This window comes from Nicotiana sylvestris, chromosome 4, assembly GCF_000393655.2.
Source record: "Nicotiana sylvestris chromosome 4, ASM39365v2, whole genome shotgun sequence".
NCBI lineage: Eukaryota > Viridiplantae > Streptophyta > Magnoliopsida > Solanales > Solanaceae > Nicotiana > Nicotiana sylvestris.
In genome coordinates this window covers 43186579-43209453 of record NC_091060.1, presented here as the reverse complement: position 1 = coordinate 43209453, position 22875 = coordinate 43186579, and the positions used below count along the sequence as shown (strand labels likewise).

The 22875-nt window shown below is 42.2% G+C and overlaps 1 protein-coding gene across 1 annotated transcript; it reads right to left on the bottom strand.

The window, feature by feature from the left end:
* Positions 1-1345: 1345 nt before the first annotated feature.
* On the bottom strand, positions 1346-18321 carry LOC138889479 (uncharacterized). The gene is made up of 2 exons (XM_070172788.1): positions 18118-18321; positions 1346-1876 (listed from the first exon to the last, which is right to left on the bottom strand). Exons 1-2 carry the CDS (start codon positions 18319-18321, stop codon positions 1346-1348), a joined length of 735 nt encoding a protein of 244 aa, XP_070028889.1.
* Between the last annotated feature and the right edge of the window lie 4554 nt (positions 18322-22875).

Genomic DNA, 22875 nt, shown 5'->3' with positions numbered 1-22875 from the left:
GAAGTAGGATCCCGTCGTAGTTCGAATGAGGTTGAACTCATTATCGTCGATGGCCTTAGCTATTGGGATGTTACTTCAAAAAATCGTCGAAGTAGGATCCTGTCGTAGTTTGAACAAGGTCGAACTCATTATCGTCGATGGCCTTAGCCATTGGGATGTTGCTTCGAACTGTCGTCAAAGTAAGATCTCGTCGTAGTTTGAATGAGGTCGAACTCATTATCGTCGATAGCCTTAGCCATTAGGATGTTGCTTCGAATTATCGTCGAAGTAGGATCTCGTCATAGTTCGAATGAGGTCGAACTCATTATCGTCGATGGCCTTAGCCATTGGGACGTTGCTTCGAACTGCCGTTGAAGTAGGATCCCGTCGTAGTTCGAACGAGGTCGAACTCATTATCATCGATGGCCTTAGCCATTGGGATGTTGCTTCGAATTGTCAATGAGGTCGAACTCATTATTGTCGATGGCCTTAGCCATTGGGATATTGCTTCGAACTATCGTCGAAGTAGGATCCCCGTCGTAGTTTGAATGAGGTTGAACTCATTATCGTCGATGGCCTTAGCCATTGGGATGTTGCTTCGAACTGTTGTCGAAGTAGGATCCCATCATAGTTCGAACGAGGACGAACTCATTATCATCGATGGCCTTAGCCATTGGGATATTGATTGGAACTGTCGTCGAAGTTGGATCTCGTCGTAGTTCGAATAAGGTCGAACTCATTATCGTCAATGGCCTTAGCCATTGGGATGTTTCTTCGAACTGTCGTCTAAGTAGGATCCTCGTCGTAGTTCGAATGAGGTCGAACTCATTATCGTCGATGGCCTTAGCCATTTTTTGTTGGAGATTTGATCGTATTCCAGTAGGAAGACCTGACTTTGTTTATGCACTGGAGGTTTAATTAAATTCTTGTGAGAATCACATGTCGGATAATGGAGATTCGATTGAGTTCTTATGAGACTCACATGTCTACTCTATACATACAATGGAGATTTGATTGAATTCTTGTGAGAATCACATGTCGACCAATGGAGATTTGATTAAATTCTTGTGAGAATCACATGTCGACTCTGCACATACAATGGAGATTTGATTATCTATATCCAATCCCTTCAATACTTCACTTCGGAGATCATGTCGACGGGTCGAGGTAATGAACATCACTTCGATCCTTTAGGCGTTTCCCTTGCCGCCTCGTTAAAAACCTCCCTAGGAAAACCTGATTGGGACAAAACCCAGGTGAGGGAAAAAGAGTACGACTTAGGTAACGCCTTTTTTTAGAAGTGGAAGTACTTGAGGTGGGCGACATTCCAGTTGTTTTGGAGTAATTTTCCCTCCATTGTTTCTAACTAGAATGCACTTTTGTTTGCTGCAGCTACGATTTTGTATGGTCCGTCCCAGTTCGTTCCTAATTTTCCCTCATTAGGGTCTTTTGATGCTTGTGTTTTGGCCTTGAGGACATAGTCTCCGACTTTGAGTGGTCGCACCTTGGCTTTCTTGTTGTGGTGTCTTTCAACTTGCTGCTTCTGAGCTACCATTCTTATGTGGGTCATGTCTCTTCGTTCTTTGACTTCATCCATATCTTGTAGCCTACTTTCGTCGTTGATTGGTCCGCTCTCGTTGGAGTATCCCAAACTGGGTTCTCCAACCTCGACTGGTATAACTGCATCGGTCTCGTAGACCAGTGAATATGGCGTTTCTCCTGTGCTAGTTTTTAGTATAGTGCGGTATGCCCATAGTACTTCTGGTAGTAGTTCAGGCCACAGCCCTTTAGCTTCTTCGAGCTTCTTTTTCAGTATATTCAGTATTACTTTATTGGAGGATTCAGCCTGACCATTGGCGGTGGGGTGATATGGCGTGGAGAGTATTCGTTTGATGTGCTATTTTTCGAAAAATTCAGTTGTTCTTTTTCTGACGAACTGAGGTCCGTTGTTGTAGCTGATTTCCTTGGGGATGCTAAAATGGCATATAATGTTTTTCCATATAAATGCGATGACCTCCTGCTCACGTATCTGAGTGTATGCACCTGCTTCCACCCATTTAGAAAAGTAGTCAATTAAAACCAAAAGGAAGCATACCTTACCTCGTCCTGCTGGGAGGGGGCCAACTATGTCCATTCCCCACTTTATGAATGGCCATGGTGAAATGACAGAATGAAGGTGTCACACCTCCTTTTTGCGCGCCCGGCCCCGAAGGGTTAAATGCGCGAGGGAGTTTTTCCAATTTAAGTGACAATATTCGAAATGGGATTATTTATTTAATTCAGAGTCGCCACTTGGGAAAGGTTTGGCTTTTGGTGTCCCAAGTCACCGGTTTATCTTGAATCCCAAATCGAGGAAAATTTTCGACTTTTCCAAATGAAGTCTGCGAACCAGAAATTCTAAGTAAGGAATTCTGTTGACCCGAGGGAAGGTGTTAGGCACCCTCGAATCCCGTGGTTCTAGCACGGTCGCTTAAATTGTTATAATGGCTGAATATCTGATTTAAATACATGTTATGACTTATGTGCTTTTATTAAGTTTAAACCGCTTTTATTATTGTCATTTTTTTTATAGAATTGCAACGTCGTGAAAATGCATCTCGAACCACGTCACAATCAATGCACCCGTGATCGTCAATACATTTTGACTCCGTTGAGATTTGGATTTGGGTCACATCAATGTGCACCCGAATTTAAGAATATAATTTAATTAAGCCACGCCTAAAGAGTCTAACGCGTTATTATTTTTGGAGAAGGCCATGAGATTCACTAAACGGCCTGTCCTGAATTCTAAATGTTTATTATGGTTAGTTATTGAGGGCCTCGCAATTACATTTTTATTTGGCGAGGCTCGTCTCTATTTTAGAAGGGATATCCTAAAGTGACTACATTTCTATTATGTTTGTCCCTAAAATGAAAGAAAGAACAATGTATACTGATTAAATGGCATGTTTAGCTAATCCTATCATTTTATTGATTATCTAATTACTAGGCGAAGAACATTGTATCTCATGGAACATACTTTTACTCTGATAAAAATGCATATGAAATTGACGAAATGCTACGCTTATTCTTAACATTTCTTGAGCTGAATTTAACTAAACTTAATTAGACTAGATCAGAGGAATCAGCTACTAGACATTGTTACTAATGGGATTCGAAAGTGACCCTATGTACTGCCTAACGGGAACGGGTAAAAGGAAAAGTAAAACAGAAAAAAAAAAAACATTTCATAAGGTTGGGGTATACATACCCTGTATTAACAAACAACCACACCACAAAAAAAAGAAAAAAAAAGAAAAAAAAGAAAAAAAAAGAAGACTAGAATTCAATCAGGCGTTAGTTAACATATCCTTTCATGCTATTGCGTTGTAAACTAATCAATTATACAAAACCCATTACTTATTCTAGGAGTATTACAACATATACTTAAACTTCTTCAATATCTTTTATTTTTCATGCCTTCATTGTTACATCAGATGGAAAGTCTTAGTATGTACCTGGATGTTGGATACAACAGAAGAAGCAAGGGGTCAGTAGAGCAATAGAAGCAATACCAAACAGCAGCAGTAACAGCAGGTACAAATAGAACAAAATCCCAGTGCAAGAGGCAACTAGAGCCGATGGAGAAATGGCAGAATGAAGCAAATTCCCAGTAGTATGGAATCAGGGATCCAGGCAACTCAATTCCAGGAGAAAAAAAAACAATACAAATCCAAACAATAGACTTAGCCGATACTTGAAAGAAGAAAGAACTGATTTGAACAGTTTGAACAAACTAAGAATCAAACAAACAGCAAGAAGAAAGCAGTTTCTGATTTTTATGATATCCCTCTCCCTATCTCCTTTCAAAATCCAATGTCAATCTTCAGTTTTTGAAATTATACTTGAGTTATGAAAAGAAATCTTTTCCAGTTTTCTGTTTTCAGAACTCAACTCTCAATGTTCAACCTAAGTTTTCTATCTCCCCCCTCTGTCTGTCTGTGTGTGTCTATATATCCAAAATCTGTCCCCTTTTTAAACTGATGGCAGTTCCCTTTTATTAACCTAAAATCAGCCCTTTAACAGCCTGTTAGACAATCAGAACACCCCTCCCATGTGCTATCTTTCTTTTCAGTTTCCACTTACCATTTAAATAAAAACAAACCCCATGACATTCCCTGGCAAACTTACTTTTGAGTAAGGTTTATTATTTCTGAAACTTAAAGCAGAATATGGGCAGCAGAATGTAATCTGACAGCATGTGCTGTCAAATTACTTTAAACTTAATAAAAGCCTTTATGCAGGACACAGGTTGTGCGCAATGCACATGTGGTGCATAAGTGCACATGCTGTGCACAAGTGCACATGTCCTCCAATTCAGAGCTGTAATTAAACAAAACAATCCTTTTACATTTCTGATTCAAAATAACAACTATAAGTGAACAAACTCACTTCCTTATTAATTCAAGCAAATGTGTCCAGAAGCAAATCGATTTGTTATTGTTCAGGCAGTTAAAACTAATTGACGACACATGTCGACTCGACTATATTAATCATAACATGTACAATCGTAGCCAAAATCAGACATTTAAATAGTATCACACAAGGGGTTCAGATTGCAATGTTAATACAGAAATGACCTTGTGAGCTAATTGAATGACCAATTACGAATTCAATTGAACATACAGTTTATACACACACATTATGAAGAAAGACTTGACTGAATACAGGAGTCCGGGCAAAGGGGGCAATTGACAGTTGACAAAAGAAATTCAGAGACAAATTACACAAAATATGCACAGACCTCTAAACCACACACGTACTGAATAACAAAGAGAAAACAAACTTACCTTAAAAACTTTGAAAGAAGGAACAGAAAATCAGCTTGTGTTTGAACAGACCCTTTTTAAGGTTGAACGGACTTTAATCGAAGGGTTTCTCAGATGAGAAACACTTCGATTAAGGTCCATTAGACCCTAACCTCTTGTCTTAACAGGCACGGACCGGGCTTGGGGATTTTAGGTTTTGTGGAAGGTAGATTTGGAACTTGAGCTTCCATGGTTAGATTCGGACCAAACCAAGCATAGTTTGGTCACGAGGGGGGTCCGGGGATTGTCTGGTATGAATCTAGGGCAGATCGGCGTAGATCGAGTTTTGCTCGAATCTTCAAATGAAGATTCAAGGACCTGGAGGATGATTCGAACTAAACGGTTAATAGGTCCATGTTTAGGGGGGTGAGATGGTCCTATGGTGTTAAGGTGATGGACACCGGCGTTCATGCCGCCAGCTTTCATGGTGAAGGTGTACAGAGGCGGCTCTAGGGTTTGGGGTTCTTGTGAAGACGATGAAGGCTGGGGTATTGGATAGGGGGCAGGGTACGAGTGGGAACTTATATATGGAATGGATGAACGGATTTCAACCGTTGGATGAGGCGACATGGAGGGCCAGGATCCTTCAGTTAAAGGGGAACGGTGTCGTTTTAGACTAAAAGGGGTTGGGTCGGTCCGGGTGAGACGGGTCGGGTCTATTATTGGGTACGGGGTGTGGGATCTTGGCCGTTAGATCAGTTTGGTTTGAATGGTTGAGATGGATTGGTATTGAAACGACGTAGTTTTGGTGTCAAACTACGTCGTTTTGTGGCCTGGGGTGGGCTGTTCGGACTGGTAACTTGGGCTGCTTATTCGGGCCCTAAATTTGAAATGGGGATCAGCCCAACTTCAACAAATTTTAGCCTTTTTTCTTTATTTCTAATTTTCTAAAAACACACAACCTAATTAAATAAAATTAAAACCATTAATTAACGTTCAATGTTTTTATCACACACATATAAAAAATGTTAAAAGTAGGTAAGATTAAACAAAACAACAAATCAGGATAAAAATGCGTATTTTATGATTTTCTATTTAACAACCGAATTACGGTTCAAATTATGCCTGACACACACATTTTTTTGTATTTTATTTTAATAGAATAGCAATGGGCAAACATCATAAACAATTAACAAAGTGTCACATAAAATCCAAAAATTGTACAGCAGGACCATTTGTTATTATTTTTTATTTCTTTTGGAGCGATTGTCGCGTAAGACAAAAATCACGTGCTCACAGTTGCCCCTCTTTGTTCGGAAACACGAAGGGTTTTCGTGCAAAGATAAAGTGAGCGGATATGAGCGATTTTTGCCTATGGACTACTCCGTGTGAAGCATTTTTGAAAGATTTGACCGAACCTTTGCTCCAAAGGTTTCCTACATATCCTGGGCTAAACAGGAATCAGGTCAATGTAGTTCGGGAAGTTTTGATAGCTGGGACTACCATGGGACTGCGATGCTTGCTGTTACTGCTGTTGCTGTTGTCACCTGCTTTACTGACCGCCTTATTACAACATAAGAAAAATTGAAACTGAACTAAATACTTATATGCATGTCAACTGCTAGTTACAAGATCCCTATCTATGATTCTTTTGCGACTTGATCATGGGTCTTAGCTGATTTTGCTTGGAGACTTCGATCCGAATCTTGATACTTGCGAGTTGTAGGTGCTTGTTTAACCTCTGGGATACTCAGTGAGACGTGACTGGCAGAGTTCTGGACCTTAATCAAATCTTGGAATGATCCGCCTTCCATTTTCTCCGGTATCTCGGGACATCTTCTTTTTGTCCTTTTCTTTTTGGATTCTGGGTTGAGACTCATCTCGTGGGTCATTTCGATCCGTGTGGCTCGAGGTTAGACCTGCGGGAGAAAACAAACAAACAAACAAAATTCTCTGCCCCAGTTTTACTAGGAAAATTTCGTTAATTATTCGCCAGGAAGTTCATAAAATTGAGGAAGGAAGATAAAATGCTCAGTTCAGGGTTGGAGCCCTAATACCGAATAGCTGGGGAGAAGTTAAGTTTTTAGAGTTGAAACTCTAATACTGACCAACTGGGGAAAAGTTCAGTTCAGGGTTTTAAAAAACCCTAATGCTGACTAAAGGAAAAATTCAGTTTAGGTTTCAAACCCTAATACTGATTGCATGAAAAAGCTCAGTTTAGGGTTTAAAACCCTAATGCTGGCTGAATGGAAAAAAGTTCAGTTTAGGGCTTAAAACCCTAATGCTGACTAAAGGAAAAAGTTCAGTTTAGGGTTTAAAACCCTAATGCTGGCTGAATGGACAAAAGTTCAGTTTAGGGTTTAAAACCCTAATGCTGACTAAATGAAAAATTCAGTTTAGGGTTTAAAACCCTAATGCTGATTGCGTGGAAAAGCTCAGTTTAGGGTTTAAAACCCTAATGCTGGCTGAATGGAAAAAAGTTCAGTTTAGGGTTTAAAACCCTAATGCTGACTAAAGGAAAAATTCAGTTTAGGGTTTAAAACCCTAATGCTGATTGCATAGAAAAGTTCAGTTTAGGGTTTAAAACCCTAATGCTGGCTGAATGGAAAAAAGTTCAGTTTAGGGTTTAAAACCCTAATGCTGACTAAAGGAAAAATTCAGTTTAGGGTTTAAAACCCTAATGCTGATTGCATAGAAAAGTTCAGTTTAGGGTTTAAAACCATAATGCTAGCTGAATGGAAAAACGTTCAGTTTAGGGTTTAAAACCCTAATGCTGACTAAAGGAAAAATTCAGTTTAGGGTTTAAAACCCTAATGCTGGCTGAATGGAAAAAGTTCAGTTTAGGGTTTAAAACCCTAATGCTGACTAAAGGAAAAATTCAGTTTAGGGTTTAAAACCCTAATGCTGATTGCATGGAAAAAGCTCAGTTTAGGGTTTAAAACCCTAATGCTGGCTGAAAGGAAAAAATTCAGTTTAGGGTTTAAAACCCTAATGCTGACTAAAGGAAAAATTCAGTTTAGGGTTTAAAACCCTAATGCTGATTGCATGGAAAAGCTCAGTTTAGGGTTTAAAACCCTAATGCTGGCTGAATGGAAAAAGTTCAGTTTAGGGTTTAAAACCCTAATGCTGACTAAAGGAAAAATTCAGTTTAGGGTTTAAAACCCTAATGCTGATTGCATGGAAAAGCTCAGTTTAGGGTTTAAAACCCTAATGCTGGCTGAATGGAAAAAGTTCAGTTTAGGGTTTAAAACCCTAATGCTGACTAAAGGAAAAATTCAGTTTAGGGTTTAAAACCCTAATGCTGATTGCATGGAAAATCTCAGTTTAGGATTTAAAACCCTAATGCTGGCTGAATGGAAAAAAGTTCAGTTTAGGGTTTAAAACCCTAATGCTGACTAAAGGAAAAATCAGTTTAGGGTTTAAAACCCTAATGCTGATTGCATGGAAAAGCTCAGTTTAGGGTTTAAAACCCTAATGCTGGCTGAAAGGAAAAAATTTAGTTTAGGGTTTAAAACCCTAATGCTGACTAGCTGGGGACAAAATTCGAGAACAACAACTGACCTCTTTTTTTTGAATTTTCTTGTTTTAGTAAAAGACAAAAGGGAGTTTCGTGGGAACTTACCTTTCGAGTGAATTCCTTATTGCCAAGATATTTCTTGTACCCATGTACCTTTTTTGTTGGGCGACACCTGCTTCTTGCACGGTTGTCTTGGATTAAACATGTTTCAACTTTTCAGACAAAGAACAATTGTTAGTTCGGAAATGACGGTCGGTTTGGTGACCTTGATCGTTCCTGGTTGCTTTATTGCGTCTTCATTTCTGTTGCGAAGTCTCGCCATTGATTTGATTCATATGTCGGAACCTTTTAGACTGCTCAGGCTTGTATTTCCAGATTCTGTGATGATTTGCCTCGTAAGGCTCTTTTTCTTTCTCTTTTTTTTGTGTCCCGTTTTGCTTGGAGGTTCTCAACGGGGATTTTATTGGAGGTATTCTGTGGGGATTTGTACAAAAGAAAGCTCTGTGGGGGAATATTTACAAAGTGGATTCTTTGTGTGGATTTTTGTACAATGGGGCATGCTGGGTAATTGTTTCGAAGCGGGCTTTCTAGGCTTGGTTGGGGTAAGCTTGTTGGGGAATGTTTACAAAAGGACTCGCTGGGGATGTGTTGGGGAAATTCCAACGGGGATTTTTTTTTTAATTTATATTGGGGAGACTTTGTGGGGGATTGTACAAGGAGAGACTCTGTGGGGATTCGTCCGAAGGCGGACTTGCTGGGGGAAATTTCTCTTTTTCCTCTTTACTGCAAACGCCATCAAACATCATGATTTATCAAGTTTGGACAGACGTACCAACGAAACAGGGTGTTTTCCTTCATGAAACGGAATTCCGTGAAAACAAACCTGCCACCTGCCCTCTCTGGTGTATCCCGAACTTGGGGTTAAAACATAAAAAGGGATTCGAAGAGAAACAAAGAAAGGAGAAAACAAATTTCAGGAAGGGAGTGTCCCTTTCGGGACGAGAAAGACTTATCTGAGGAAGATAACGCTAGCTTTAAATGACATGACATGCTCTTTGGACTGGACGCCTGACCTTCCATGAACTTGCATTTCCCTGAACCAGAACGGATCTGTGATTCCAAACCGGTGGAACTTTGCCGAGATCTCTTTGGGGTGGAGTCATTCTTTTCGGCCAACAATGCCCTTTGCGGGTTTTCGCTGGCTGACCTCTCTCATTTCTCTTCTTGTCATCGCTTGATAGCACTCTTTGTGATTTTTTACTAAACAAGCTCTCTCATTTTTGTTTCTCTACTCCCGTCGCCTCGTGGTGCCCGAAGGTTTTCACCGACGAGACTCTCTCATTTTATCTCTCTCAATTCAGAGTGTGCCGGTCTCCATTTGTGACGCTTATTGGTTCCCCACTATCTTTGGTAATTGATTTGAAGGCTTGTGCTTGGTAAAGAGAGGTGGATGATACTAACTTCTAAACTGCTCGACGTGCCCCGATTTCAATTTCAGGGCGAATGGGATTTTATTGTTGGTGTGACTGAACCTCAGGGAGAGGCTGCCTACGTATCCTTTCGGAATCAAGTCAAACGTAGTTCAGGCCTCTATCAATTTCTTTTTTTTTTCTTTAAGCGGCCAAAGGTTTGTAGAGAGAATTGGGTAGTGTTTGGGGAGTAGTGGGGAATAAAACCTTCGTCATTTCAAATGTGTCAAGACCACTGGAGTATAATTCAGACGTAGTATCTCTTGACTGCATCCGCATTTACTGCTGTTTCGGGGTCATTTCCTTCGATATCACCTAAATACAATGCTCCTCTCGGCAATATCTTCCTTATGATGTATGGGCCTTTCCAATTTGGAGCAAACTTCCCTTTTGCTTCCTCATGATGCGGCAGAATACGCCTCAGTACCAGCTGACCTACTTCGAAATTCCTGGGTCGGACTTTCTTGTTGTAAGCACGGGCCATCCTTCGTTGGTACAACTGTCCGTGACAAACCGCGGCCATTCGCTTTTCATCAATCAAAGTCAATTGCTCTAACCGAGTCTTGACCCACTCGCTGTCTTCGATTTCTGCTTCGACAATGGTTCGAAGCGAAGGAATTTCTACCTCTGCCGGTATTACCGCCTCGGTCCCATAAACCAAAAGATAAGGAGTCGCTCCTACTGACGTGCGTACCGTAGTATGATATCCCAACAACGCAAATGGTAACTGCTCGTGCCACTGTCGGGAACCTTGGATTGTTTTTCTCAAAATCTTCTTGATGTTCTTGTTCGCCGCTTCTACAGCACAATTGGCCTTTGGCCGATAAGGAGTAGAATTCCTATGCGTTATTTTGAATTGCTCGCATACATCTCCCATCAAGTGACTGTTCAAGTTTGTTGCGTTATCTGTAATGATAGTCGCAGGAATACCGAAACGACAGATAAGATTTGAGTGTACAAAATCCACTACAGCTTTTTTAGTGACCGACTTGAGAGTGACAACCTCTACCCATTTTGTGAAGTAATCGATGGCAACCAGTATAAAACTGTGTCCATTCGAAGCCTTTGGTTCGATTGGTCCAATGACGTCCATGCCCCAGGCGACAAATGGCCAAGGTGCAGACATTGGATGCAGCTCCGTGGGAGGTGCATGAATCAAATCACCATGCACCTGACACTGATGACACTTCCGAACGAAGCTAAAGCAATCCTTTTCCATGGTCATCCAGTAATAACCTGCTCGAAGGATTTTCTTTGCTAAAAATACCCGTTCATGTGAGGTCCGCACACACCTGCGTGTACTTCGTGCATGATCTTTCTCGCTTCCTCGATATCGACACATCTTAGGAGATTGAGGTCCGGGGTCCTCTTATATAACAATTCACCGCTCAGAAAGAAACCACTTGCATGTCGCCTAATGGTCCTCTTTTGATCTCCAGTAGCGTGCTCGGGGTATTCTTGTGTCTTCAGGAACCTCTTGATGTCATGGTACCAAGGCTGCGTATTTGATCCCGCCTCGATTACATTGCAGTAACCGTGTCTTTCCTTGATTTGGATTTCCAAAGGATCGACGTGGGCGTTGCCCGGGTAGGGTAGCATTGAAGCCAAAGTAGCAAGTGCATCTGCCAGTTCATTGTGACACCTCGGGATATACCTGAACTCTATTGATGTAAAGCGCTTGCTGAGGTCCTCCACATGCTGTCGGTAAGGGATAAGTTTGACATCCCGAGTTTCCCATTCGCCTTGAGCTTGCCGGATAATCAGGTCAGAATCTCCCATAATCAGTAAGTCTTCGACATCCTGATCGATTGCCATATGCATGCCCATGATGCAGGCTTCATACTCAGCTGTATTATTTGTGCAAAAGAAACGAAGTCTAGCTGTGGCGGGATAATGCTGACCAGAAGGCGAGATCAAAATTGCCCCAATCCCTACACCCTTGGCGTTCACGGCTCCATCAAAGAACATCTTCCAAACATGAGCTTCCTCCGAGACCACTTCTACGGTGTTTACTTCTTCATCTGGAAAGTAGGTATCCAATGGCTGGTATTCCTCATCGACCGGATTTTCGGCCAAATGATCTGCTAACGCCTGGGCTTTCATTGCCGTGCGAGTGACATAGACTATGTCGAATTCCGTAAGCAAGATTTGCCATTTAGCCAGTCTCCCAGTAGGCATTGGTTTCTGAAATATATACTTCAAAGGATCCAACCTGCTTATGAGGAACGTAGTGTGGGCTTGGAGATAATGTCTCAGCTTTTGAGCAACCCACGTGAGAGCGCAGCATGTCCTTTCCAGCAGAGTGTATTTGGCCTCGTAGCCGGTGAATTTCTTGCTCAAGTAGTAGATTGCTTGCTCCTTCTTTCCGGTTACGTCGTGTTGCCCGAGGACGCAACCGAAAGAGTTCTCCAAGACTGTCAGATACAAGAAAAGTGGCCTCCCTGGTTCTGGAGGGACCAAGACTGGGGGATTCGAAAGGTATTCTTTGACTTTATCAAAGGCTTCTTGACACTCAGTTGTCCATTTAATCGCCGCATCTTTCCTTAACAGCTTGAATATGGGCTCACACGTGCTTGTCAGCTGGGCAATAAACCGACTGATGTAGTTCAACCTGCCCAACAGACTCATCACGTCTTTCTTTGTTCTCGGGGGAGGCAGATCTCTGATGGATTTTATCTTAGTTGGATCTAGCTCGATACCTCTCCTGCTTACGATGAAGCCCAAAAGTTTGCCCGACGGAACTCCGAAAGCACATTTGGCTGGGTTCAGCTTTAAGTCATACTTCCTTAATCTCTCGAAGAATTTCCTCAAGTCTTGGATGTGATTATCCTGCGTCCTGGACTTGACTATCACGTCGTCCACGTACACCTCTATTTCCTGATGCATCATGTCATGAAAAATGGCAGTCATGGCCCTCATGTAAGTAGCCCCAGCATTCTTCAAACCAAATGGCATGACCCGATAACAGTAGGTGCCCCAAGGCGTGGTGAAGGCAGTTTTCTCGGCGTCCTCTTCATCCATCAATACCTGATGATACCCAGCGTAACAATCTACAAAAGATTGTATCTCGTGTTTGGCACAATTATCAACGATGATGTGGATGTTGGGCAGCGGGAAATTATCTTTAGGACTTGCTCTGTTCAGATCTCGGTAATCTACACATACCCGAGTTTTCCCGTCCTTTTTTGGTACTGGAACCACATTCGCCAACCATGTTGTATATTGGACTACCCGAATCACTCCCGTTTTCAGTTGTTTGGTGATCTCCTCTTTAATCTTGTCACTGACCTCAGTTTTGAACTTTCGTTGCTTTTGTTGAACTGGAGGACAATCAGGATGAATCGGCAATTTATGAACCACTAGATCAACACCTAGTCCCGGCATGTCATCATATGACCAAGCAAACACGTCTTTAAATTCAAAAAGAAGTTGAATTATCGCCTCTCGCGTTTTCTTGTCCGTGTGAATGCTTATCTTGGTCTCCCGGATTTCTTCCGGGGTTCCTAAATTTACCGGTTCAGTGTCATTCAGATTTGGCTTAGGTTTATTCTCGAAATGTTCCAACTCTCGGTTTATTTCCCTAAAAGCCTCTTCTTCGTCATATTCTGGTTCTGAGTTCATTAATTCACAGTTAAATAGCTCGTTGTGATCTGGGCGTGAAGTCCGCAAGCATGTCATATTTAAAGCCGCATTATTATAACTGAAAGGAAAGATAAAAGGAAAAATAACAAAAATCAGAACAAAAGAAAGAATGGGAAAGCAATGTTGACTTTTTTTCATTTTCTTTGGAAAATTGGAAGACAACAATGTTTACAACTTAGGAATTCAAAACAACAATTGAAAGGAAGAAAACGTTCAAGTTATGTCCTGGAGACAACTTGTGACACAGGAAAGGTGGCAGGACAGGTCTACCCGGACTTCCGTCTAGTTGGGAATGGCGTGGCCTCCCAGTTTTGAAGTTTGGCGTTCGGCCCCACGTACATCATCTCAGCAGTGCTTGTGCTTTCACCTGGTTGAACCATGTGGATCTCGTAGAGCATCTCTCTCATCGCCCCACATATCTCCTCGATTTCCTCAGCTGTGAAGACCTCATCATCTTCTTCTTCGGCGTACCTTGGCCTGATGAAAGTTGCATATAAATCCGGCAGTGGTCGAGGTAACTTCCAACCCTCATTTTTCCTTTTCTTTGCCCACTCTTCGTCTGCTGGAGTAGGTTTGAAACCTAGTCCAAAAGGTTTCTTGGTGACTGGCAAGGTAATGGGTTCTGTTATTCCCTGAAGGGTTCGTCCAAGCCCCTTCCCTGGCCTAAATCCGTGCCGGATCATCTCTTTGGCCACCATAACCGAGGCGTTAGACAAGAAAGGCTGGGGGCAGGGTATTCCCTCTTCGTGCTGCTCTGCCAGTACAATCTCAAAAGCTTGATAGACCGTATGTTCGCTCCCTTCTCTCGGTTCCAGATATGGGATGGATGGGTCCCGATAAATAGCATGCTCATCTTCCCCATGGACCACGATCTCTCGGTCTTCGTACTCGAACTTCACCATCTGGTGAAGAGTGGAAGGCACGGCTCCTGCCGCATGGATCCAAGGTCTGCCAAGGAGAAAATTGTAGGATGTATCCATGTCGAGCACCTGGAAGGTTACTTGAAATTCGACTGGTCCTATGACCAACAACAGGTCTATTTCTCCCATGGTATCTCTCTTGATGCCGTCGAAAGCCCTTACGCAGACATTGTTGGGTCGGATTCTTCCGGTCCCAATTTCCATTCTTTGTAGCGTGGAGAGCGGGCAAATGTCAACGCCTGAGCCCCCATCCAACATTACTCGCTTGACATAGTAGTCCTCGCATTTAACTGTTAGATGCAAGGCCTTGTTGTGTGCCGCTCCTTCTGGGGGTAAATCGTTTTTGCTGAAAGAGATTTGGTTGACTACGAAGAATCTTTCCGTCATCCGCTCTAGTTGTTCAACCGAGGTTTCAACTGGCACATGTGCTTCATTCATGGTCTTCAGTAAGATCTTTTGATGCTCGGCCGACCTCATCAACAATGATAGCATAAACACTTGCTCGGGGTACTTGCGCAGTTGATCTATCACTTCGTAATCCGGCATTTTCATTTGTTGGAAGAACACTTCTGCTTCTTCAACACTTACAGGCTTCTTTGGTGGGAAGCGCCTTTGTGTGGCGTTGTTCAGCTCTTGGGTATTTGAATACCTTCCAACGAAAGTATTTTCTGGAAGTTCTCCCATGACCTCTTTACCTTTGTACATTACCAAAGTCTTCTGATAATTCCATGGTACTGTGGACGAGTTGGTCATCGGCTTTTATGGCACGCGTCCTATAACCACTGGCTCATTCAGCCGAGGTGGTTAAATCATCCCCCGGTCCACATAGGCCCCTTTTGGCACGTACATAGGTTTTGTCTTTTTGATCCCGAAGTTCTGCGTCTTCTCAGCTCGACCTCGTGGTATGTAAAGAACTCCATCCTTTACCGGTACCACTTTCTTCTCCACCTTCTTTTCAGGCTCGCTCTTTATAGCCTTGGCCTCCTCCCCCTTTTCTGGTTTCTGGTCTGTCTCGGGCCTTTTCCCCGTGTCGACAATGGCGATTATAGCTTTCAGAGCAGGGTCGAATTCTTTGTCTTCGCAAATCATTCCGATCAGCGGTCCATTATTGTGAGCAGGTAATGGATTGTTAGTTACATTCGGGATCTCCTCGTCCCTTAGAACTATTTTCCCTTGCTCTATCAAATTCTCGACCACTCTTTTCAAAGACCAGCAGTCATTTGTATCATGTCCCTCGGCTCCTGAATGATAGGCGCATCTGACTCCAGCTTTGTAAGAAGGTGACGTCAGGTTTTGCCTTGTTTGAGGGATTGGTTGCAAGAAACCCAACTGGACTAGCTTCGGGGACAAAGTAGAGTATAGTTCACCGATGGGCGTGAAAGTCCGCCTTCGAGGTGGCTCCTGAGGGCGGAAGTTATTCTGCGGGGGTTGCGGGTTATAGTGGTTGCGGTAAGGAGGCTGATTTCTGGGAGGTGGAGCTGGGCCTCGGTTGGCTTGTTGCGGCGGATGGGCATAAGGCTGGGCATTCATGACCATATAGGGTTGATGAGCATATGCCAGATTTGAGTGGGGGTAGTAGTGTTGTGGGGTTCTTTCCGGAAAACGGGGCCTGGGATGACGATACTCCCTTGCTTCCGAGGCTGCCATGGTCGTTTCTTCCTTCTTCTTCCCTCTTGTCATTCCTCCGGAACCGCTTTGGACGGCTTGGGAGGTCGCCCTTATGGCTTCTTGACTCAGAATCCTACCTGTTTTCAGACCATTTTCCACCATCTCTCCAATCTTAATCGCTTCCGCGAATGGCTTTCCCATGGCTGACATCATGTTTTGGAAATAGTCAGACTCTTGAGCCTGGAGAAAAGTAGTGACCATTTCCACTTCATCCATGGGAGGCTTCACCCTTGACGCCTGCTCACACCACTTAATAGCATATTCTCTGAAGCTTTCTGAAGGTTTCTTCTTTAAATTCGACAGAGAATTTCGGTCTGGTGCAATGTCGATGTTATACTAGAATTGTTTCACAAAATCTCTGGCGAGATCATCCCATATATGCCATCGGGACATTTCCTGGTCCATATACCATTCCAAAGCTATCCCTACTAGACTTTCCCCAAAATATGCCATTAGCAATTCTTCTTTTCCGCCGGCTCCCCGCAATTGGTTGCAATATTTCTTAAGATGTGCAATGGGGTCACCGTGCCCATCGTATTTCTCAAACTTTGGGGTCTTGAAACCTACTGGCAGGTACACGTGAGGGAAGATGCATAGGTCAGCGTAAGAGACGCTCTTCTGTCCGCTCAATCCTTGCATATTCTTCAAACTTTGTTCAAGGCTTCTTATTCTTTTGGCAATCTCATTTTGTTCTGCAATTCTGGGGTTCTGATCCTGCCCGGGTGCAAGCTCGCACTGAGGCGGTGGAGGATTAGTGCTGGTAGCGAACCTAGTTGGTTCCATTGAGAACGAGGGTGCTTGGAATGTAAAAGAGGATGAGTCAAAGCTTGGCTTGTATGTAGCAGGCTGTGCCGTAATCGGGCAGGGCGGTGCAGTAAAGATGTTCATGCTTGCATCGGTGGCTGACATTCGGGGATGAGGCTCAGAAGGCGATCCAGCAGAGAAGGCTGAAGTGGCTGGGTACCCGAATGGAGTAGCAGGATAATTTATGGGGACATTAGAAGTCCCACTTGACCTGGAGAATAATTCAGGGAATCCGGGGACGACACTTGGCGGCTCTTTCCCATTATTCCAGTCGTCCAGCATTTCCAACATGCGGAGCCGTAGGATTCTATTTTCCTCCGCAGTTGCGGATTCAGGTGTGAGGACGGCTGAGATCGAGCTCTCCTCGGAAACAGGGATTGTTTGCAATGGAATTTCTGAAGACATTTCCACACTTCCTTTTGACCTGGTGAAGTAAGTGTGAGTACTGCTTCTGGTCCTAACAACAGGTAGTTGAACACTTCTCCTTGACCTCGTGAAGTATGAGTGCGAGGCCAGACTTTCACCAAACCAACCGTCTTTCCAAAAACCCTGAATGTACTCAACGACAAACGCAGGGTTAATTTGTAGCAAACAAACAGATAGGCAATCTCACGTTGGGCATGATGCACCTATACAGTTAAGTGGATTCCTACATGTTTGCTACGAAAGCATGCGTCGTTCCAGAATTTTTCCTCTTATTATTATTTTCCTTTTTTTTCTTTTTTTTTTTGTTTTTCTTTTATTTTTATTTTATTTTTTATTTTGCAGTAAAAGAAATGCGACCGGATCCGATGAGGATTGCCTACGTATCACGATGCCTACGTGAATCAGATCATTACGTAGTTCGAAAAAACACAAATGAGCATAAAAGAAGCAACTTCTTTATTGTTGAAATGGTCTATTACAAACTACATTTTGCAAAAGAAAGAGCAAACCTTGAAAATAAACCTAGACTCAAAATAGACTAGAAATCACCCTGATGGGAAAAACAGGCAGAAGATGCTAAGATACAGACTTGACTTATGAGTGCATTATGGTTTTGAAAATTGGTGTCCGCGGGGCATCGTTCGGCCTCGCCGCGGTCCTAGGCGTGAGATCCCTCTCAAGTTGTTCCAGCTCATGCATAGTCTGCTTGACATAACCCATCACTGCCGAGAGGAAATAACGCTGGTCATGTTCTCACATCGTAGACATCGTCTGGTGATGGTATGGGCAATGGCCTTGATCCTATCTCTGGTTTGCTTCTTCTCTACGAGTAGGCGTTTTATCTGATCGCTACATATCTTGAATACCTGAGCATCCTGCATATGCTGATTCTTCAGTCGCCGTACTTCTAACTTCATCTGGGCTAATGAGTCATACCAGTATCTGCTCTCAATTTGGAAATTCTTGGCCTGATCAGCTGCTTTGATCTCAAGTATAGCCATCTCTTTCTTCATTTTGGCAACAGTTTTCTCGTGGTCGCGTTTCGATTGGTTCAAATGTCGGCGATGCTTCTCTATTCTTATTCCCCACTGTACCTTGAGCTTTGCCATAATCTTTCTCGATTCTTCTAAACCATCTCGCCACTCCGCGACTTCTCTTTTTAAACCCTTAATCAACTGCTGGTCTGATCGACTTCTGGGCTGTTCATCAAGAGACAATCTCAATTTTTGGATTTGGGCCTTAAGTTCTTCATTCTCTTGGACCAATTTATTCTTTTCGCTTCGATCCGCCGCGATTTGTATGCTGTTATTGAACTTCAGACTGTCAATTTGTAGCTTCAAATCACCGATCTCTGCCCGATACCCCTTTTCTTTTGCTAACCAATTCCATTGCCCTTGGGATGATTCTACAAAGTCTTTGAGATGCGGTCTCTTAGCTGGTCTTTCGCAAGACAGGTCGCCTCTGAACCAAGCGTGATACCCTGGGGCAACTTCCCCTTTTGCTATATCCATCACACAAGTTCTTGCCGTCAGATGTTGGCACTCACTCCAGATTTGGCGAACTTCTTCTTCGGGGAAACGACCATCTGGACTGATCTCAATCACTTGGGTACTCAGATCTTCATCTTTCGGCACCACTTGATACCTCCCAAGTTGCCTCAGAACCCGATATGGGGCGTAGGGTTGGATGCTTTTAAGTCCCATCAACAGAAAGTGGGGCCTGGTTGCTGGCATGTATATGATTTCCTCAACAGGCGACCATCCGAGCGTCCATTGGATTTGGCTAGCAGTGAGAGTTCGGAAAAATGAGGTCCATGATGTGACGCCCTCAGGTAGATTGAAACCTTTGACTCTAGTGTAGAATTCTCCAATGCAAGTCTTCTCAGGCGAACCGTAACCCAAGAGCGGAGAGCGGCGGCATAAGTGATCGGTCATCCATATTTGCAACAGTAGGTTACATCCTTCGAAAAAGTCACCCCTGGCTCGACAAGCAGTGAGAGCCCGGAAAATGTCAGCCATAATCATAGGCGCTAGAGTACTCTTATCTTAGGTGAGCAAAGTACTGACAACCCTAGTTATTTTTAGATCGATGTTGTCGTCCTTCCTCGGGAACACTATAAGACCTAAGAAGGCCGTCATGAAAGCTAACTGCCTGTTTTCGTCCCACTTTTGTCGGTTGCCTTTACTACATAGTTTGAAATCCGGCTTATTGAACCCGCCTTCATGACCGTATCTAGCATACATGAGATGGAGACTGCAGAAACCTTTGGCAAGATCTGGATGGTGAAATGTTCGGGGTATTTTCAGAAAATCCAAAAACCGGTGTACCGTGACGGCCCTAGGTGCAATCAAGTACTTGAACCTTAACGGAGCTTCATCACCCCCAATGTATCCCGCTATTTCTTCCAATGTCGGGGTGAGTTCGAAGTCTGAGAAATGAAATACATTGTGCGCCGAATCCCAGTAAGTGACCAATGATCTGATAATATCGCCCCGAGGCTGAATGTCTAGTAAATCCGGGAGATTTTTCAGATATTTCCTCACTTTGCCTTGCCCCTCCTTGCCTAAGTCGTTCCACCATAATCGCAACTCAAAAGGGATCTTGGTCATTATTGAAAATGGTTCGTTTTGTATCGTGCTCATCCTGCACATTTATTTAGGGTGATAAACTTTATTAGACTCAAAAATTAAAATTATCTAGATTTTTTTTTTGCAAAAACGGGAGGTTGGACCCGCCGAGGGTTGCCTACGTATCTCACCCCGTGCGAGAATCAAACCGGCGTAGTTCGGTTAGATCAAAATAGGGGAAACAAAAATAAAATCCTTTAAAGAAAAGAAGAATAACCCTTTTTTTTGAAATTTTGTTATATGTTTTGTTTTTTCAGTTTATTATTATTTTTGAAAAGAGACCAAGGAAATATTTACACATTTTAAATTTCCTCCTTTTTTGAAATTTTGAAAATCTTTTAAAGCGGTGCTACAAATGAAACAATAAATGTTTTTGATTTTTTATTTATATATTTTTTGGATTTTGAAAGTGATTAAAAGGAATAGTCAAACTGAAAGGCAAGCTTTTTTTTTTTTTTATATCTTAGAAAATTCCGGTTAGGTTTGACATCACTCGGACATGGTTTTTTTTTTCAAAAGAATAAGTAATTATCTCCCTATCCTGCTATTCTTTTTTTTTTTTTTGAAAATTTTTCGGAAACCGGTCAACATGCAGATCTGAAACAAATAGATGCGCACAACAAACGGGATGCAGCAGGATGGTCTTTTCATTCCAGGTTGCCTGTCCTAGACGGACCCAACCCCTGTGTTGAGTCCCCTATGTCAAATGCAACATGATGCAGATAAGCGTTCCTACTAGGGATCCGGCATGAGGTTTCGTTATACTAGGTTTATAACCTGGGTAGATGTTCTAGACTGTGTACCCGAGCGGACAACTCGAGTCGAGGAGGGGCAACTTACCGGGAACCAAAAGGCCGTCCGGCTTCGTAACTTATCCGTCCTCTTTCTTATTTCAGGTATCGACACTAACAGAATAGGGAGCCTCGACCAACGAGCTTCTCCCCGGAGGTGAAGAGAGAAGGGTTCGTCACAGTTTATATACAGTTCAGATAATATCAAAGCAGTAAAAAACAAACATTGCAGCACGTTATGTCAAAACATGTAATAAATATCAGATAATAAAGCCAAATATAACAATTATTCTAAGCTCGAATTCTTGAACCCTGAACCGGAGGTTCTGGGTAATATTCCCCAGTAGAGTCGCCAGAGCTGTCACACCTCCTTTTTGCGCGCCCGGCCCCGAAGGGTTAAATGCGCGAGGGAGTTTTTCCAATTTAAGTGACAATATTCGAAATGGGATTATTTATTTAATTCAGAGTCGCCACTTGGGAAAGGTTTGGCTTTTGGTGTCCCAAGTCACCGGTTTATCTTGAATCCCAAATCGAGGAAAATATTCGACTTTTCCAAATGAAGTCTGCGAACCAGAAATTCTAAGTAAGGAATTCTGTTGACCCGAGGGAAGGTGTTAGGCACCCTCGAATCCCGTGGTTCTAGCACGGTCGCTTAAATTGTTATAATGGCTGAATATCTGATTTAAATACATGTTATGACTTATGTGCTTTTATTAAGTTTAAACCGCTTTTATTATTGTCATTTTTTTTATAGAATTGCAACGTCGTGAAAATGCATCTCGAACCACGTCACAATCAATGCACCCGTGATCGTCAACACATTTTGACTCCGTTGAGATTTGGATTTGGGTCACATCAATGTGCACCCGAATTTAAGAATATAATTTAATTAAGTCGCGCCTAAAGAGTCTAACGCGTTATTATTTTTTGGAGAAGGCCGTGAGATTCACTAAACGGCCTGTCCTGAATTCTAAATGTTTATTATGGTTAGTTATTGAGGGCCTCGCAATTACATTTTTATTTGGCGAGGCTCGTCTCTATTTTAGAAGGGATATCCTAAAGTGACTACATTTCTATTATGTTTGTCCCTAAAATGAAAGAAAGAACAATGTATGCTGATTAAATGGCATGTTTAGCTAATCCTATCCTTTTATTGATTATCTAATTACGAGGCGAAGAACATTGTATCTCATGGAACATACTTTTACTCTGATAAAAATGCATATGAAATTGACGAAATGCTACGCTTATTCTTAACATTTCTTGAGTTGAATTTAACTAAACTTAATTAGACTAGATCAGAGGAATCAGCTACTAGACATTGTTACTAATGGGATTCGAAAGTGACCCTATGTACTGCCTAACGGGACCTGGTAAAAGGAAAAAAAAAACAGAAAAAAAAACATTTCATAAGGTTGGGGTATACATACCCTGTATTAACAAACAACCACAAAACAAAAAAAAAACAAAAAAACAAAAAAAAAAAAAGAAAAAAAGAAGACTAGAATTCAATGAGGCGTTAGTTAACATATCCTTTCATGCTATTGCGTTGTAAACTAATCAATTATACAAAACCCATTACTTATTCTAGGAGTATTACAACATATACTTAAACTTCTTCAATATCTTTTATTTTTCATGCCTTCATTGTTACATCAGATGGAAAGTCTTAGTATGTACCTGGATGTTGGATACAACAGAAGAAGCAAGGGTTCAGTAGAGCAATAGAAGCAATACCAAACAGCAGCAGTAACAGTAGGTACAAATAGAACAAAATCCCAGTGCAAGAGGCAACTAGAGCCGATGGAGAAATGGCAGAATGAAGCAAATTTCCAGTAGTATGGAATCAGGGATCCAGGCAACTCAATTCCAGGAGAAAAAAAAACAATACAAATCCAAACAATAGACTTAGCCGATACTTGAAAGAAGACAGAACTGATTTGAACAGTTTGAACAAACTAAGAATCAAACAAACAGCAAGAAGAAAGCAGTTTCTGATTTTTATGATATCCCTCTCCCTATCTCCTTTCAAAATCCAATGTCAATCTTCAGTTTTTGAAATTATACTTGAGTTATCAAAAGAAATCTTTTCCAGTTTTCTGTTTTCAGAACTCAACTCTCAATGTTCAACCTAAGTTTTCTATCTCCCCCCCCCTCTGTCTGTCTGTGTGTGTCTATATATCCAAAATTTGTCCCCTTTTTAAACTGATGGCAGTTCCCTTTTATTAACCTAAAATCAGCCCTT

Bases quoted from the DNA above. Each gene is read 5' to 3' on its own strand.
- LOC138889479 (XM_070172788.1), bottom strand. From the start codon at position 18,321: ATGGCAAAGCTCAAGGTACAGTGGGGAATAAGAATAGAGAAGCATCGC. The intron at 1,877-18,117 runs GTACGGCGACTG...TTCGAAAAATAG, and splicing joins TAGCCCAGATGAAGTTAGAA to CACATCAAACGAATACTCTC.